Source organism: Periplaneta americana, chromosome 7, assembly GCF_040183065.1.
Source record: "Periplaneta americana isolate PAMFEO1 chromosome 7, P.americana_PAMFEO1_priV1, whole genome shotgun sequence".
NCBI lineage: Eukaryota > Metazoa > Arthropoda > Insecta > Blattodea > Blattidae > Periplaneta > Periplaneta americana.
In genome coordinates, this window is record NC_091123.1 from 106,439,782 (window position 1) to 106,458,483 (window position 18,702).

The window sequence follows — 18,702 nt, forward strand, 5'->3', positions numbered from 1 at the left end:
ATAGAAACTCAATTGTGTCTTCCTTTTATTGATTTGTTCATATTGTGCAGATAAGTGATCTGTTTTTCTTGATTTAAAGTGAAAAGTTGAAGTTTAATGACAACACTATAATCTACAATTTGGGTACATATAACTAAAAGAATGATGAAACATTTAAGTCAGTCATATACTGTATTATACTAATGAATATATCTTTGCAATTAGAAAATAAATCATAAACACCAATAACATTAAACGAATTATTATGTAGTAAAATACTGATCAATATATTATAGGGAGGGTGCATCTTGAATACATTGTCAAGAGGTCAACTTTTCAGATAATGTGACTATACATGGGTATCGGAGCATAGGTGAGCCCCCTCTGTTACCTGTACTACTTCCCCTCTCCAGGCAGCTTCCTAGTTTGAGACATCTGTAGGTTATGGTCTAATAGAATAAATTAAAATTTTATGAAAATGAACTTGAGTAGAAGTCTAAATTTACTAAAGTAAGTTACTAGAATTTTTTAATTTACTTTTATGAAACAGGCCCTTTATGTCTTATTTTTACTGTATAATAAGTAAAATAACTGTAAATAATTTGAAGTGAAGTCATATGTGGGAATCTTTAAGTATAAATAATGTATCCATTTTGAATCTTGCGTACACCACTTTTAACACTTGAATATGATTAATTGATGAACTAGTGGACTTACTCGTGTTAAATATGTAATATTTGTCTGGCTTACAGCTGTTTCAGTGCTTCACACACCATCATCAGAGTCTACTAGATCGCGGCGTCGTCTTGAACTTCTCTGCCTGTTAGGAGGGTGTGTTTTATTGTTGGAAGGTGTTGAAGTGTGGAGTCGAATACAAAATATACAAACACACTAAAACACACCCCGATCAAATCCTCAACACACAGATCAATTTCAGTACACACACACTATTCAACTCCACACTTCAACACCTTCCAACAATAAAACACACCCTTCTAACAGGCAGAGAAGTTCGAGATGACGCCGCGATCTAGTAGGCTCTGATGATGGTGCGTGAAGCACTGAAACAGCTGTAAGCCGGACAAATATTACATATTTAACACGAGTAAGTCCACTAGTTCATCAATTAAATAATGTATGTTATCGTCTATTCTTGATTTTGGAGATCTTATGTATTGTGTCTGTTAAATTGAATCAGTTGCTGGATCTGTCCTAAACTTTTCGAGAACAAGCATAAAACTCATAAATGTTGTTATTCCCTCATTGCTCCATTACCAGAAGGATGGTGTGAGCCCTGAAGTTCTACTGGAACAGGTAATCATTGTGTTTTTGTATGACTTCCTAATTCTGCGTAATGCTATGTTTATTTTAGTGCAATATGATTTTAATCTTTAACTTTGTATGGTATAACTGAAACTGTCTTAGAGATAAACTCACACGTGCTCGCATATTTTTAATTTTTCTGCCCTCGGTGGTCTAGTGGTTGTCATGCTAGCCATTGGATCTGAGGTTTAAACCAACCAAGAGCAATAGATTTTGAAGGATGTTAAAGTTCAAGTCCTTAGCATGGCTCCGTTTGTAAGGAAAATAAGGCTGTTAATTCATGCTATGGATGGAATATTAATGTCCAAACTTCATATCAGAGATTAGTGAGCATGTTACAAGTTATAGACTACATACAGTTTTTGAAGATATAAGAAGAACAATGTGATTTTATTACGGCCACTTGTTATTTCTACTCCCATAAACATGACATTTTTAGCAGCAGAATTAATAAAATTGTATCCCTAACAAACTTCTGAGTAGGCATGATATGTCTTATCTGTACTAAATTGGAGAAGTTAGAATTTTCATCTATAATGAGAATGACAAGTGGCCTGTTATAATACATGTAATGTTCTCTCTTGCATTCAAGACTGCACAAAATTCTATACTTTGCTGGCTCTGTATTATATTTTTGTATAAAATTGAATTTTATTCATTCTTTATGTCTCTTAGTTCCAGAGAATATTTTCATAAGGCATGTTAGATGCAAGAAAAATGTATTAATGTTATTCAGTAGGTAATGATTGGCAATTTGTTCAAAAAATTTTAGTCTAGTTTCTTCAAGAACTTTTTTAATCTGTGAAGAATTATGTTACTCCATAACTAAATTAGTTACTTATTTCGTAGTACGTATGTTTGGTTGTTATTGAACAATTACGTAGTATCCACAGAGATCTATGGTGCTGTGAATGTCACATGCTCAGAACAGGTGGACAGAACAGTAAACCAAGAAAAGTGTTCCTATTTGAATGTTGAGTCACATTGTAGTGTGTGCTATTTAATAAAGCACAAAAAAAAGTCTAAACATTCAGTAACCACTTCTTAAAGCAGAGACTAATCTCATTTGCAGAAATCAGAAAGAAAAATAATTTTTAAGGACTTCATTTATAATGAGGTGTTATTATAATTCAAATCAAGAGAAACATAACAAGTATGAAAAATAATTTAGAAAAAGTAAATGCAAATTACGTTAAGTTTAATAATTAAGTGAAATGTGTGTTTACAAAAAGTTACATTTAATGTGTGATTGCACTGATCAACAATAATATGCTATGAAATTCTTTCCTTTCTCAAAATAGCTAAACTACCCTAATTTTGGACGAGAAAAACGAATATGACATTAGATTTTGTTTATCAGCTCTAGTTTTTTTAGATATACTAACCTCAAATAGAAATACTAAAAATACACTTAGAAATTCTTTGCTTTCTCAAAATTGTTAAATGAACTTAATTTTGGGCTGAGAAAAATGAATGTGACATTAGATTTTGTTTAGTAGACATAACTCTGGTTTTTTAGATACTCTAATCTCAAATAAAAGGGCTTAATCACGTGAATGGCTTCTCTTTGCTAGTCACTTGTACTCCTGTTCTGGAACATCTCTTGTAATTGTGCAACAGTAATCTGCAGGCATAGAAGCATTCTATTTTCCCTGATATCTTAGTTCCATTTTCGAAATATCCTAATGGAATCATTCACTGTGCCACAGTTGTCAGGGAAGAACTCCAAGTGAGAATGTAGGAAATGGATTTTGAGTGACATGTTGCTGCCTAATCAATGGTACTTTTCTTAGAAGAGTATTCACAATCTCAACGTAGTTGTCAACTCTTCAATTCCCAGGAATCCATGCTCATCATCTTTAAATGTCTCTCAGTCTATACAGAGACGATTTTATAAAACATTAGCAACAATGACTCATCATTTCCATATTCACTAGAACTTAAATGGGCTATATCTGAGAACCAAGAGCTAACTCAAAGTTTTAAATACCATTTTCGCTTTTCCATTATGAAATGAATAACAAATAACTATTTTCAAGTCAGAAAGATTTTCACTGTTGTCCAGCGTTATTAATACATATTGTGCACTTAAAGTACATAGCAGTGTTATTTAATAAGAAAGGTACTGCATTTATGTAATCTTAAAGAAACCTATTATGTGAAAGTGTACAAGTTATATCAATTTCAGTACCTAATGACTGTTTTTTGTATTCATTCTGTACCAGGCAGAGAAGGAGTTACGAGTGGCACAATCAGAATTTGACCGCCAGGCAGAAATCACAAAGTTGCTATTAGAAGGCGTCAGTAGTTCACATGCCAGCCATCTGCGCAGCTTGCACGAATTTGTAGAAACGCAAGTGCGATTCTATGCACAGTGTCATAATATTATGCAGGATCTGCAACGTGACATGGCCAGGTGAGTGCAGATGAAGTGAAACTTAACATGTCATGGCTTCATTATATTTTGTAGAGATGAGACAATGAAGTATTTTATTTTCAGAACTTGATACAGGTTCTTCTTCATTTTCTTCTGATTTGAGGGTATTCAACTATAACATTTCGGCACAAAAGGCCCATTGTGCACCCCCATAAACTGAAAATCTACTCAGAAGACCACAATGTGACACAAGCCTGAGTTTAATTTCCTGAAATTCCTCAGGAGACAATATATGTTTCCCGAGGTAAAAATGCCTATTTTGGCTTAAACCTGGGCAATCCAGCAAAATGTGAGGTGATGATTCAACCTCCATCCCACATTTTCTACAAGTTGGGTCATTACCAGACAGCACATTTTTGTTCCCAAACGTACAGTGGATCGAGTAGTTTCTTATGGTACATTACGTCATGTCGATGGATAAAGTGGCTCGTTAGCCATGGATGCATAAACAGGGTAGTATTGTAAGCAGGTACGCATTGACTATGAATCATAGTACAATACAGGCACCCCATCGTCAATGTTGTACGAGGCGCGTCCATAAAGTAACTTTCCCACTTGTCCCACAGCTAGCAAACCATATGTTATGCGAAGCGACTGCATGTACGTGATAGAGTAATGTCCTGGCATGGCACATGCGCTAGCAGAACTTCCCAAGTGCTCTCAGTAGCTTTGTTGCATTGATTGAAGATGGACACGCCGATAAAGTTTTTGAATGCACAGGTCATAGTGCCGATTGAAATTTATCGTCAGGTATACCAGGTCTATGGGTCTAACATCAGCATTGCTGCTGTAGACAATTTTCACCAGGACGCCAAAATGTGCATGACGAGAAGTGCAGTGGGAGGCCAACCATCATCACAGACGACCTTGTGGAGCAACGCACCATCTGCTTGTTCATGATGTTAGGCCCATAGACCTGGCACAGCTAACAATAAATTTCAATCGGCACTATTCCCTGTGCATTCAAAAACTTTATCACTGATCGCACTTCACACGTGGCGGGAGCTGGAATAGGAGTGTCCATCTTCAATCAGTGCAATGAAGCTACTAAGAGCACTCGGGAAGTTCCGCTAACGCAATCGCCTCGCGCAACATATGATTTAAAAAAAAAGTCATTGTTGTGTGACTCCATTAAACTTAAACATATGTATGTTATTTATACTTTCAACTGCCTATTGCACAATATGCTCTGTCTTTGTGGCAGCCTGTTAATACAGGGAGCTGTTATTGCTTAGATAAATAAATACAATATTACTATTAGTATGTACTGAACTAGGTTTTACCTTTCGTATCGTCCTGACATAAGCATTTGAGGTTAGAGTTTGAACTCTGAAATTCCAGGATATCCTAACCGATAACTTTCCTAACTACTTTGGGAACGAAAATGCGCTGCCTGGTCATCACTAAGACTCAAAATGTGAAGGTGCTTATTTAGATGGGAATGTCCAGTCAAAAGCCCAGTAATCCATCTTAGAATTCTCCTTTCTAAGGCCAGAAGTTGTTTAGTCGAGACAGGTTTTGGTGCTCCAATAGACATTTAGTTCAGAATATAAAGCATATATATGCTTTCACGTGTTAATTAACTAGGTTACCTTGTTGACTAGTTTCAGCCAGTGGGCTATTATCAAAATTGGGTGGTCTTCGTGCCTTCTGATTGTGTTTCCTGTGGGAGTGTGTTTGTGTAGTATAATGTGGAGTCAAAATGTGTGTGTGTGTTCTGAAATTGAGGTAGTGTTGAATATTTGATGTGTTTAGTGTCTGGTTCTTCAGTTGGAGATGTAGAATTTCCATTCCTGTGTTTATGTTGCTGTAGGTGTGGTTGGCATTTGTGATGTGTTCTGCGTATGTGAAATTATTTTGTGATTTGGTTATAGCTGTGATGTGTTCTTTTGTAACGTGTTTTAAATGGTCTGCCTTCCTGCTTGTCTGTCTTATGTAGATGTTGTTGCAGGTATTGTATTTGAGTTTGTATGCACCTGTGTGGTTGTATTTGTTTGTTTGTTTGTGTGTTGAGATGCTTTTGTAGAGTGTTTTGTGTTCTGTATGCGATGTTGTAATTTAATTTCTTGAATGAGGTTGCAGTCTTGTGTTTTTTGTTTTCGTATGTTAGTGTGATATATTTCTTGTGTTCTTGTGTTTGTGTTGTATTCCTATGTTTTTTGTAATTCTGTTTTGTCTTTCTTATTATGTTGTCTATTATGTTAGGGTTGTATCTGTTTTCTTGTGCTATGTATTTGATTGTGTTTAATTCTTCTTTGTAGTCTTGTTGGCTCATTGGTATGTTGAGTAGTCTGTATATCATTGGACGGGGAATGCAGCTTGTTTATGTTGTTTTGGGTGATTGGATGTGTTGTGTATGTGTGTTGTTGTGGGTTTTCTATAGATTTTGAATTTGTGTTTGTTGTCAACTTTTTTTATTGTGATGCCTAGGAAATTTATGGATTTGTTGCTTTCAATTTCTTATGTTCAGTGTAGCTTTGAGAGTATACAAACTCATGCAATACCTGCAACAACTTCTGCATAGGATAGACTGGCAAATCATTTCAAACACGTTACAAAGAACACATCACAGCCATAACCAAATCACAAAATACTTCCACATACGCAGAACACATCACAAATGCCAACCACACCTACAGCAACATAAACACAGACATGGAAATTCTACATCTTCAATCGAAACACCAAAAACTAAACACACTAGAATAATACGAAATATACAGGCACACAAAAACACACTTGCATCAAATCCTCAACACACAACTCAATTTCAGAACATACACACTTTTTGACTCCACATTACACTACACAAACACACTCCCACAGGAACGCATTCAGAAAGTGCGAAGACCACCCAGTTATGATGATAGCCCACTGGCTGAAACTAGTCAAGGTAACCTAGTTAATTAACATGTGAAAACATATGTATGCTTTATATTCCGAAGCGATATAGTGTTAAAAGTTGTGTAGTCAAGATTATAAGAAGTTTAGCCTGTCTCATAGCTGTTGCAGATGTCCAGGCTCCTAGAGTCCTTATAGAGGCTATTTGATTGTACACTTAAAGATGTCAACACAAGGTTCTGGTCCATTGCATTGGATTGAAGCTCCATGCTTGGGCAGTAGTCGGCTTGTTCATTACTATACACTCCACTGTGACCAACGACCCAGATGAGTTGTACTTTATTTCTTCTGGATAGAGTTTCCAAGGTAGTTATGCATTCTTCAGCCAGCCTGGAGTCGACTCTGTGGGCACTTAATGCACTCGGCACAGTCTCGATACAGGTAGCAAAACTGAAGTGTAATGTTTGTTAATTTCCTCTTTCTCTGCTTCAAATCTCCTTTATGGCGAGAACTAATAGTGAAACACTGCGACATAGCCATATGTCTTCTACTGGGGCCTATTCCACAAAGGTATGGTGTTGTGCATTACAAGTAAATTCTCTAGTAAGTAGTAAAAATACTAGAGCTTCTGTTTCACGAAAGACTTTTCAACAGTAATACTTTATCACCCCATACTTACAAATTACCAATGAAATTTCATGATTGTGTTCCACAAAGATACTAGTATTTGTAACTTACTAGTGAATTGTCAATTAATATTCTCTATATGTACTAATACGATTTAAATTTATTTATTTCATAATATTAACATATATTTTGATTTATATGTGCTATAGAATATCTTTTCTTGCTTCTATTTCTTTCAAAAGAAACAATTTCATCTTCTTTGACACCATTTCAATAATTTTGCAGGGTTTTTAATTTCGTAACAATTAAGTTTGAGGGTGAAAATCGTTATTAGTGACAACTGTTGGCTAATATGGGAAACTATCAAGGAGCATTATGTGGGGATCACGGAAGAACATGATAATAATAACAAAGTAATTTTTCATTATTAAGGAAGTAAACTAAAATAAATAACATTGCAGGGTTACGAAATTCGTAGAATCTACGAATCTTTGCTGTATAACCTACTTAAAAATACATTACGATTAAAGAGACAAACATAACCTAATATGATGACTGAAATACGAAGATAACCAGCTGATTCATGTTACGATGTAGTATGTTTATTGATATGATATCACTAGTAGCAATTCATTGGTAATGTACACTTTAATTCTTTCATGGAACAGAAAGATAGAACACCATACCTTTGTGGAATAGGCTCCTGGAGACAGAGACAGAGAAGTCAGTTTTTCGTTAGAGCATTTCTAACCTACTGAGACATGCTGACTTAGAGTTAATAAATAAATTCGAATACATGGGATATCGTATAGGGCTGCAACCCATCCCTTACTGACACAGATTGTCCCAGAACAGAACATTTTGTCCCAAGCTTCAGACATTGATGGCAGCATTATTAAATTTTCTGTTGAATTCTTTCATAAAAACCACACTAGTAAAAATTTCACAAAATAATAATTATAAAAAAGTACCATCCACATAGTAATGTTTAAACGCTTTTTATGCAAGCGAATGGTGTCAAAAGCATGATTGACACTTGAATATAGGATTGAATTTAGTTTGAATAATTCAACAATTTTTAGTCACAACGTAAAGTATGTTACTTTAATTTCATTACCAGTATTTATTTTATTTGAAAAGATATACAAAATATAGATAAATACAAAATTTAAAAAAAAATGCAGTAATATGTTACCTTAATTCATGCATTTTGGAATGTATTATTTGCCTCTCTTTTTTTCTTTCTTCGTCTGCTTTTACTTCTGTATCTACAGACATGAATAAGGTTTTTTCTGTCACAAGCTCACTTCTCTCACTGTGCTGAATGTAGCAAAAATGTCTGCATCTTCGACATTTTTATCTGAGAAAATATTTAATTCCAAGTGTAGCATAATTTTGTAGATATTAATTAATTTTTAGAGACTAATATCCAACATTTTAAATGACGAAGTGAACAGATTTGACTAGAAACATTTGAAATGTGTCTTCAGTGGCTGACAATGACATTATCTTTGAAAAATATTTGAGTGCAAGAGGTCAAATGACTTTATTGTCAAATGTCTGGCATTAGAAAACAACAACAGCATTTGAAATGTGGATATGGAGAAGAAAGAAGCATGTGAAGTGGACAGACAGATTAAGAAATGAAGCTGTGCCGAAAAGAATGGGTGAAGAAAGAATAATGCTGAAACTGATCAGGAAGAGAAAAAAGTATTGGCTGGGAAGAAACTGCCTACTGAAGGATGCACTGGAAGGAATGGTGAAACGAGAGAAAAGTTCGTGGTAGAAGAAGATATCAGATGATAGACGATATTAAGATTTGTGGATCATATGCGGAGACTAAGAGGAAGGCAGAAAATATAAAAGATTGGAGAATGCTGGGTTTGTAATGAAAGATCTTTCCTTAGGCAGAAAACTATGAACATTGCCAAGAAGTTACAAGGTGTAGATGATTAAATCTTTCACAATTATCGAGACTTCGGTAGCGAAATTCGGAATTCTCTATCGAACTTGCGAATCCCATATTGCATAGATTCCATTCCACTTTTTGGACGCCAAATTTTAAAATATTTACGGCAAAAGCATTTAATGCTTGGAGTACACTTCCACATAAGAGGAAAGGGATATTGGTATATCAGGATGATTCTGAAATGACTTCATGGATGCTTAATAGGGAAGGACGAATAATTATTACAGTATAATCTAATTAGTATGATTTTCTAGGGACAAAAAAAGTTGAATGTCATATACGGGAAAACGTGCTATTGAAAATCATTTGTTTTCTCTATATATTGTATTGTATACTACACTAACATAAATGTTACTAATCAATATTCGACTGTTTTTTCTGTCTTAGTTTCAATATTGCACTGTCCATCTTAGAATGTTCATCACTTCGTCTACTTCAAAACTAGACAATAAACGCTTCATTGTATCCATTGTCTCAATGACTTTAAACAATGTAGGAACTGGTAACGGCTCTGGTTCTTCGTCTTCGTCATCTCTGTCTTCTTGTTTCTCGGCTGCCTCTACCTGCAAGATTTTATCAGTTGTCATGGACTGACAAACACCAACATCTTCGTCACATTCAATATATATGTCGATCTCAATTAATATCACTCAATAAAAGAATTGTATTCCAATGGATACCATCCCATTGTGGAATCCTGGGAAACAAGAATGCGGATGCACTAGCAAAGAAGGGCAGCACTGCTACTTACAGACCTGTTACTAAATCTACATATTACTCTGTGAAAAGATTTATTAAATCTACATACTTAGACTTCAACAAACAAAATTTGATAGCACAATCTCAAGGGAAAAAATGGAACTCTCTGCATCATAATCCACAGTTAATTCCCGATTTACCACGAAAATCATCTGTAGCTGCATTTAGATTGGCAACAGGCCATGATTGTTTGGCCAAATACCTGCATAGAATTGGAATATATCAGTCCCCTAACTGCCCACTGTGCAACTCAAACCAAGAAATGGATTCGGAACACCACAAAATCTGTGCTTCAGTGGCTGACCATGATAATATCTTTGAAAAATTTTGGAGTGGAAGAGGTCAAATGACTTTATTGTCAAACGCCTGGCATTAGAAAACAACAACATATATATGTCGAAGTCTAAGTTATTGGGGTTCTTTTCTTCTCCAATTATTTGCCGCCATTCCAATGCTGTGATGTCTTCGTTTGCTGGTGTGACGTCATCCATAACCACCTGAAGAAAGCTGGACTCATTGAAGCAGTTTGAGATAGTGCTTTGTTGCACGGAGTTCCAGGCACTTTTCAAGAAATGCATGGCATCTAGAATCGTAATCTTCTTCATGGTGGATTCAAGGGAGGCCAACCTCTTCAGAACAAACTTTCTCCTGTATTTTTGTTTCATGCATTTTATAATGCCTGGGTCGAGGGGTGGAAGGTGTCTTGTGCAGTTAGCTGGGAAGAACACTACCTAGGTATGTTGTGTCTTGGAGATGTGCAGCACATTGATCAATAAACGAAATAATTTTTCTGTTCCTAACACCCAATTTTGCATCCCATGCCCGCAGAAACTATTCAAATGTAGATGACATCCAGGTTTTCGCATTGGACGTGTATTTGCAAGGGAAGGTCCGCACATTTTTAAAACATCGTGGATTCTTCACCTTTCCAATTACCTGTGGCATTAATTTCTCTGTTTCACTTTCATTGCAGCATAATAGCATAATCAGTCTTTCCTTACTTAATTTTTTACCATGACACTTCTCGTCTTTAAACTCCATTATTTTATTAGGAAGAAGGTGGAAAAATAGGTCTGTTTCATCTGCGTTAAAAACATCATTGGGACTGTACTTATTTATAATGCATGGAAGTGTCGTATTTTTCCACATTTCGACAGTGTCACTATTCACACTTGCAGCTTCGCCTCGGACACTTCTGAATGTTAGACCGTGACGATTCTTGAATCTTTCAATCCGTTTGAAGCTTTGAAGTCCGAAAGTTCCATCTATAATGCCAAATGTGCTGCTTTAGCATGAACCACGGTGCCATCAATTGTTGTATTCAAAGCACAGGCTTGTTTGAACCATTTTAGTAACATGCGTGCTTGTTTGAACCATTTTAGTAACACGTTTTCTAACTCTAGAAACTGATCTTCATCAATTGAAATTGTTGTCAAGGGTCGGTCCTGTTTTTTTGCCACTATTGTACATATTTTCGTTTGCTCGCTTTTTCCTTCTAAATACGCTGCTTTGATTATTTTTCTTTTGCTGACTATTGTATTCAGTGTTGACGGAGGAATGTTGAGTTTTCGCCCAATATCAACCCGTTTCATGTGTGCATTGCAGTCCATTTCTTGAATTATGTTCCATTTTTCTTCATTCTTAATCTGCCTTATTTTTTTATTATCCATGGCATACAAACTCGTGGCTTATGTACAAACTTCCACCAACAGTGAAACAAGTTACTGACGATACTATCAGACTTCGTCTTCCTTTGTCGTCTTCTAACGGAAACGAAGTAGCAGCGTGCTGTGTGTCTGCATTGGCGTTGGCAGTGAAGGTGAGGGGAGTGAGAGTGGGAGAGAGAATGCATGCATGTCTGAGCGCATGCGATGTGCAATTGTTCATCAATATGGCCACCGACTGCCAAGTTTGAATACAGTAATCGGAAGATGTCAAATATATAAACTGGTAATTTTAATGTATTGTGACGGCAGGCCAAATATTCTCGGCACTCGGGGAACTTTGTGCGCGTCCGGCAGGAGAGATGGGTGCGAGGTGGCGGCGCGGACGTGACGAAGGGAGAGGGGGAAGTAAAGCAGCGGTGACTGAGGGGAGAAATCCAGAAGTCTCGAGAGGCACCATCTTCTCAGTATCTGTAGAAATTTCCAGCATCGTACTTTCCGGAAACTATGGTTTAGTTATAAATATGAGACGCAAGTGAGCTGAGTTAGTTAATTGCAGTTGCAGTTGCAGTTATTGCTAGTTTTTGGACAGCAAGCAGTGTGTAGCAGTGAAGCCAGCTTCGAGACCGGAGTTCGACTTGAGTGTGTCTGCAGCTGTGTGAGCATCCAGTGGACTGTCGCCGAAGCCCTGAGTTCGAGTGCAGTGGACCGCAATTGAGGGACCCGAGTTCGAAGTTCAGGGGACTGTCTCTGAAGGTCTTGGGTTCTAGATACTGTGAACTTGAGTGACTGAGCTAGAAGAACTAGCCAAGGCAAACGAACTGTGAACTGAGAACTGACAGTTTTGTGTTGTAAATAGTGCTTTGTGAACATTAGTTGATATTAAGAGTACATTGTTGTTCGCAATAATCCAAGTGAATTGTCATTGTCGTCTGTGGGGTGCAATAGCGAATACTGTGTTGCTGTGTGGAGTGGAAATTCCATTGTTGACGGGAGTGTTTACATTCAGTTACAGAAAGTGATTATTGTTATTGTGGAATAAAAGTTACATTCTTGTTTGGAATAAAAGTTACAGTATGTTCAATGGAGCTGGGCTGGGACTTCCAAAATAGACGTACTAAACAGGAAAATGTGGTAATGAACGTGCTAACGAGATTCCACTGTAAATTCTTCTGTAATACTGCTGCAGTCAGTTCTGTACCAGGAAGAACTACAAACACTAAATGTTGTTGCATCCCAGGTTGTGAAGAAATTGAAACACTTGGAGGACATGTCTTGGGTTATTGTTTAAAGGGGGATCTGTTAAGAAGCTCACGCCACCCACTACTGCATCTTCCCTTAGAAGAGCCGAATTAGATGTATATGAAGAGATACATTACATTTGTTAGGATGGCAGTAATTGGAGAGTTGATATCGTGACCATTAATGGGTCTACAAAGAAAGCTATAATTTTCGACCCAACAGTCCGATTTGAGAATGACTCTCAGCACAGGTTGTAGATGAAGAAGAGCACTCGCTAATCTTCCATGTATTGCTTACTTAAGTAAGAGTAATAACATTAATAATTTTACATGGTGATGTGAGGTTTGTTTTTTGGTGCAAGATGATCTTCCTATAAATTCACTAGGAATTTCTTACAAAGACATGCAGTTACTTGTAAAGATATTAAAAAAAAAGTATGCTCACATATTATAAAAGACTCAATAGGAATGTTGCATAACCACTTATATAATATCTAATGTTTGAATGTCTAAATTTCATTGTTAATATACGTTATGGTTTTGTTATTTCTCTCTGATCTGATGATTGTAAAATCATTGTTATATTTTATTCCAGATCTCTGTGGTGAACTACAAAGGCAGTAAAACATCCTGATAAAGGAATTTACATATACAGGGTGAACCGTAAGTAATGTCATTAATTTCAGAGATACTTCTAACAAAAGTTTAATACAATTTTGCTTGTTTTTGCTTCCTTTTCGAGATAAAAATTGTTTTATGAAACATTTCATTGCCAGTTTTGGGAAAGTAGTTATTTAATTCTCAATGTGCTCAGTCAACTTAAGAGGGCAGTGTATTATGATAATAAAGCATTGAAAAAATGTTAGTTTTGTCCTTTAAATGTGCAGAAATTTGATCCGAACAAATGCAACTTTTCGTTCTGTAAAGGAATTTTTAAGTGTTACATTTGTTCGCATCAAATTTCTGCACATTAAAAGGACAAAACTAAAATTCTTTCGATCATAAATAAATCATAATTCATAATACACTGCCCTCTTAAATTAACTAAGCAAATTGGGAATTCAATCAATGGCTTTCCAGAAACATGCTATGAAATGTTTCACATAAAATAATTTTTCCTCGGAAAGGAAGCAAAAACGAGTAAAATTGTATTAAACTTTTTTGTTCGATATAGCTGAAAGAATAACCCCTCAAATTAATGACATGATATATGGTTCATCCTGAGTATATACTTTGTATAATGAGAAAGTAAAATTGCAACAGAAAATGTTTTATTAGCTCTAACTTCATGATTATATTAAAGATTATCGTATTTGTCAACAGCCTCTCATTAATCACACCTGGTGCAGCACCGTACCAAACATTATCACTCCAGTCTCCTGACTCTGCTGATGTCACGAAAAATGGGCATCAGAGAGCTCGAGTGCTCTATGATTATGATGCTAAGGATGCCACAGAACTCAGTCTTATGGCTGATGAGGTAAGTCTTGTTTCTTTCTGTCACAAAGGATTTAAACCTAAGTGATATTAACATATAGCATAATGATTGAATGGATCTGGAGGTCCTTCAGATTAATCCTAAGCATTTCAGCCACAATGGCCCTTTGGTATGTACCTCTTATCGAACACCTAATACTGTTAATTCAATTCTCTTCCTTTTTGTAAGTTTTAACGACTTCATGTAATTATTCAGAACCTTTGCAACTATCCTAAATATCAGGTTTTCAGTCTTCATGATTTGAGCATAGAGGCTACTGCAGAATATTTGTCTGCAAAGTCACGTAAGGAAATGGAAGGCAATTTTGTCTGAAGTTCTTTCAGATATAATTTTTTATGTACTGTACATCAATAAATGGCCATCTTAGTTTTACTTTCCTTCTGAAGGAAGCCATACTAATAATTTTTATTCAAAGATCATTACTAGAGCCCGGAAGTGCAGGGATTTATTTTGGCTAAAATAGGCAGGCAAAAAAGCACTTAGGAAAAGGGCAGTAAAATAATAAAAATAGGCGTTTAAAAATTACGAAAATAGACAGTAAAATCACCAAAATAGTAATTTAATATAGTCTATTATGTTATTTAATTACCCTTTGTACCACATTTCAGTACTTACTCTTGTTTTTCTTGGTTACATGCCACAAGAACATAATTCTTCAAGTTCTCAACTGATATAGTCAGCCGCCTGTCAGAGAGAATGTTTTTCATCACTGAATAAGATCGTTCTACTTCCACCAAAGTGATTTGAGCTTAGTATTGTGTGGATGGACTCATATCAGTAATAATAGTGCAAACTAATGCACCATTCCTGCTATTTGCTTTCAATACAATTCGACCTATCAGAGAATACCTTTTTTCTCTCTCTGCAATGTTTTCTTTGAATCAGTAGAAACTGAACCTCTCAGACAAGAGAAACCAACTGCCTAGGGCTGTAAGCTGTAAGATGCAATAGTAGTAACTGGTCCCACCAACCCTTTCTGCCAACCTATCAGCTTAGGGCTGCTTTTTAAGTATGCCGCCACAAATAATGTAAATGTATTTATGTGGGATGAGATTCTCAATAGAGATTCCCATTATGTAGAAATATCGTTTAATTTTTGTAATAGGTGTTTCATTTCTGAAATAAAAAATATTTTTTTAATACAGTATATTCAAAATTCGTACAATATTTCATCGCACTGTTTTATTTAATATATCTAGGTACACATAATAGCAGAAAATCTCCATGAAAAGCAAAAAATACAAAATAAGGCATTAAACCTTGAAATAGGCAATGGAAGATAAAATAGGCAAAAAATGCAAAATAAAAACTGGTTCTACTGTCCTGAAATGTGTGGAAACTTGTTCTTCTCTATTAAACTCTTTTGTACATCTACACAGATAAAACAGCCATTTTGCCTAACATCCGGGCTCTAATCATTACTTTTGGCTGAGTTTAAATCTGAATCTCACATCTAGATTGCAAGCACTATAACCACTTACCTATTAGAGACAACTGAGAAGTAATACTGTGGTGTGATTATTCCTTTAAGTGAGGAATGTGGGGATAAACCTAACAACACAAAGTTCATCCTAAAAAAAAATTAAGGAAACAGTTTTGTTTTAATGCTATAAAAACTATTGCAATTATAGTTACTTACTTATGGCTTTTAAGGAACCCGGAGGTTCATTGCCGCCCTCACATAAGCCTGCCATTGATCCCTATCCTGAGCAAGATTAATCCAGTCTCTACCATCATTTCCCACCTCCCTCGAATCCATTTTAATATTATCCTTTCATCTATGTCTCGGCCTCTTCAAAGGCCTTTTTTCCTCCAGACTCCCAACTAAACACTCTATATGCTTTTCTGGATTCACTCATACGTGCTACATGCCCTGCCCATCTCAAATGTAAGGCTGTGTGTTTTCAAATTATAGGTAGAGAAATTAACTTGTATACTGTTCAAATTTCATGAGAGGATTCTGCGAGGGGAGTATGATCCTTGCAGAGTAAGAGGAAAGGGTAAGCTAGTAACTCATTGTCTTTGAAGGAGCAGGTGGCTGGGGGTGATGTCGCTGGCTGACTGGTACAAACAAGGCTCAGTCATTGGCTGACCGGTTCCATATTGGGGGTTGATTATAAGAGTGGGGGAAAAACTCGCATTCCTTGCTCGGATCTTATCCTGAAATACGAACAGTAGATCCCCAAACTAAAGCTGATATCAATCACGAAATTTCCTACATTCGGGTATTCATGTGGAATATCTAAATTTTACATTTGTGTCTTAAGAATATAACCACAGTAGAGGTATTAATAGAGTATGGAAACTTGGCCATATTTCCTGCCAGATGTACATATACATATACAGCTAGTAAATCTGTGCTTCAGTGGCTGGCCATGATAATATCTTTGAAAAATGTTGGAGTGCAAGAGGTCAAATGACTTTATTGTCAAACGCCTGGCATTAGAAAACAACAACATATACAGCTAGCGAACCAAGCAGCAGGTAAGTAACACTATGGAAAAGTTGGCTGTTTATAATTTTATTATGTTATGGTGATGATATAGAAGTGAAAGATTTATTAGAAGAATGCGTGTTTCGAACGAACCTTATTGTTCAACTGTAAACTGCATTAACAATAAAGGACGAAACTCAGAATTGCATTTTTACACCTTCCCCTCAAAAAATTGATACATATAGTGTAAACCTACTGGCTTATGCTTAGCATGTGTCCTTAACGTGGTTATGTTTTGGGTTTGTGTCTTTTCATTTCGTTTAATTTTTATGTTAAGTTTTGTTGTAATGATTTCAGATGTAAAAAAATGAGTTATAAGTACTCTGTGAGAGAACCCACTAAGAACAAGATACAATATATTTGAGTGCAAGTTGCTGTGTATGCGCAGAACACTTCGAGAACAACAGTTTATGAATTTCAGTAACACATGACAATAGAAACAGAATCTCAACATTAGTTAATGACTTACTTAATATACAGTATCCAAAGTAGAGGTGGGGTGTGACACTGTTTTGCCATCACAGCTCCCAACTGTGACAGCTCCAGAAAAATCATTGTGATAGATATTAGTGATTTTGTCAAAGTGTGATTTTTGTGTTTGGATGATGCTTGGTGATTGTGCGGTTCTGTTTCCTGTCTGTAGATTTCCAAGCCGTCTAGAACTCAATTTCACTTCCATATCTCTCCCTGTCTGAACAAACACGAGGAATCATGAGCCAGCAGATGTTTATGTTTATCACTCTTCTGCAAATTGAGTTGATATACCGATGCCATGTCTTACATCAACAGTAGTGATTAGCATGGAGAGTATACTAAAAACAAAACACACTCTGAACTCTGAGCTGTATTATTACTATGTGTGGGTGCGTTTATTCGCCCAAGAATGTTTAAGAATGATTGAGTGAATCATTTGTGGAAGAATATAGTGAGTGCATAGCTTCAGAATCAGAGTTGCTGGCGTTAACCTTTTGAGTTGGAGGTAAATTAATTAGATCCCAGTTATGTTGTCCTTCAAGTTTTCTGACTTGCTGTTGTCTGGACTCCAGACCTGGCACATATACAACAGTCACCTTTGCTGTAAAGCACATATTGGGAGAGATGACGGTTTCTCAGCGCTGTGATTTTGGAACTATAGTCACCATCTGAACCAGTGACAAAATCACAGGTCTGCAAATCACACCCCGCCATTAACCCAAAGATCCTCAGTACACAATATGACCACAGATCTTAAAGCATGTATAAATCAATTCTTGTAGAAAAAACTGCTGTACAGATGGTATTCTTGGACATCTCTATTTTCTGATTTTTTCTGCTTGACATTGGAACAAGGTCTTTATATCACTGCACTGTGTACTAGCTTTATATTTCCCAGTTGGAGTGTTGAATACGAGGCTTTTAGAAGTTTTTTATTTATTTATTTATTTATTTATTTATTTATTTTTTTAATAAGACAGTGATATTACTCTTTCAATGAATCAGAATGAATGAATGTATATATTTGTCTTTAAGCAATATATCTTTTGGTGAGGCAGCAGTTCACAGTATTAGTATACATTGCCATCTCCCTGTTTTACACGCGTCCACACCTGTGGAGTAACGGTCAGCGCGTCTGGCCGCGAAACCAGGTGGCCTGGGTTCGAATCCCGGTCGGGGCAAGTTACCTGGTTGAGGTTTTTTCTGGGGTTTTCCCTCAACCCAATACGAGCAAATGCTGGGTAACTTTCGGTGCTGGACCCCGGACTCATTTTACCGGCATTATCACCTTCATAGCATTCAGACGCTAAATAACCTAGATGTTGATACAGCGTCGTAAAATAACCCAATAAAATAAAAAAAAATGTTTTACATGCCTCTAGTACAAGTCATTTAG

The 18,702-nt window shown here is 36.2% G+C and overlaps 1 protein-coding gene across 2 annotated transcripts in view; it reads left to right on the forward strand.

Moving 5' to 3' along the window:
• EndoB (SH3 domain containing GRB2 like, endophilin-B) overlaps positions 1–18,702 on the forward strand; it is a 133,318-nt gene that overhangs the window by 85,521 nt on the left and 29,095 nt on the right. The window contains exons 6-8 of one of the 2 annotated variants that reach the window (XM_069831140.1): positions 1,258–1,293; positions 3,528–3,718; positions 14,164–14,320. In XM_069831140.1, coding sequence (XP_069687241.1) covers positions 1,258–1,293; positions 3,528–3,718; positions 14,164–14,320 — 384 coding nt within the window. The remainder of the gene's footprint in view (positions 1–1,257; positions 1,294–3,527; positions 3,719–14,163; positions 14,321–18,702) is intronic. The other variant, XM_069831141.1, reaches the window with a different exon arrangement.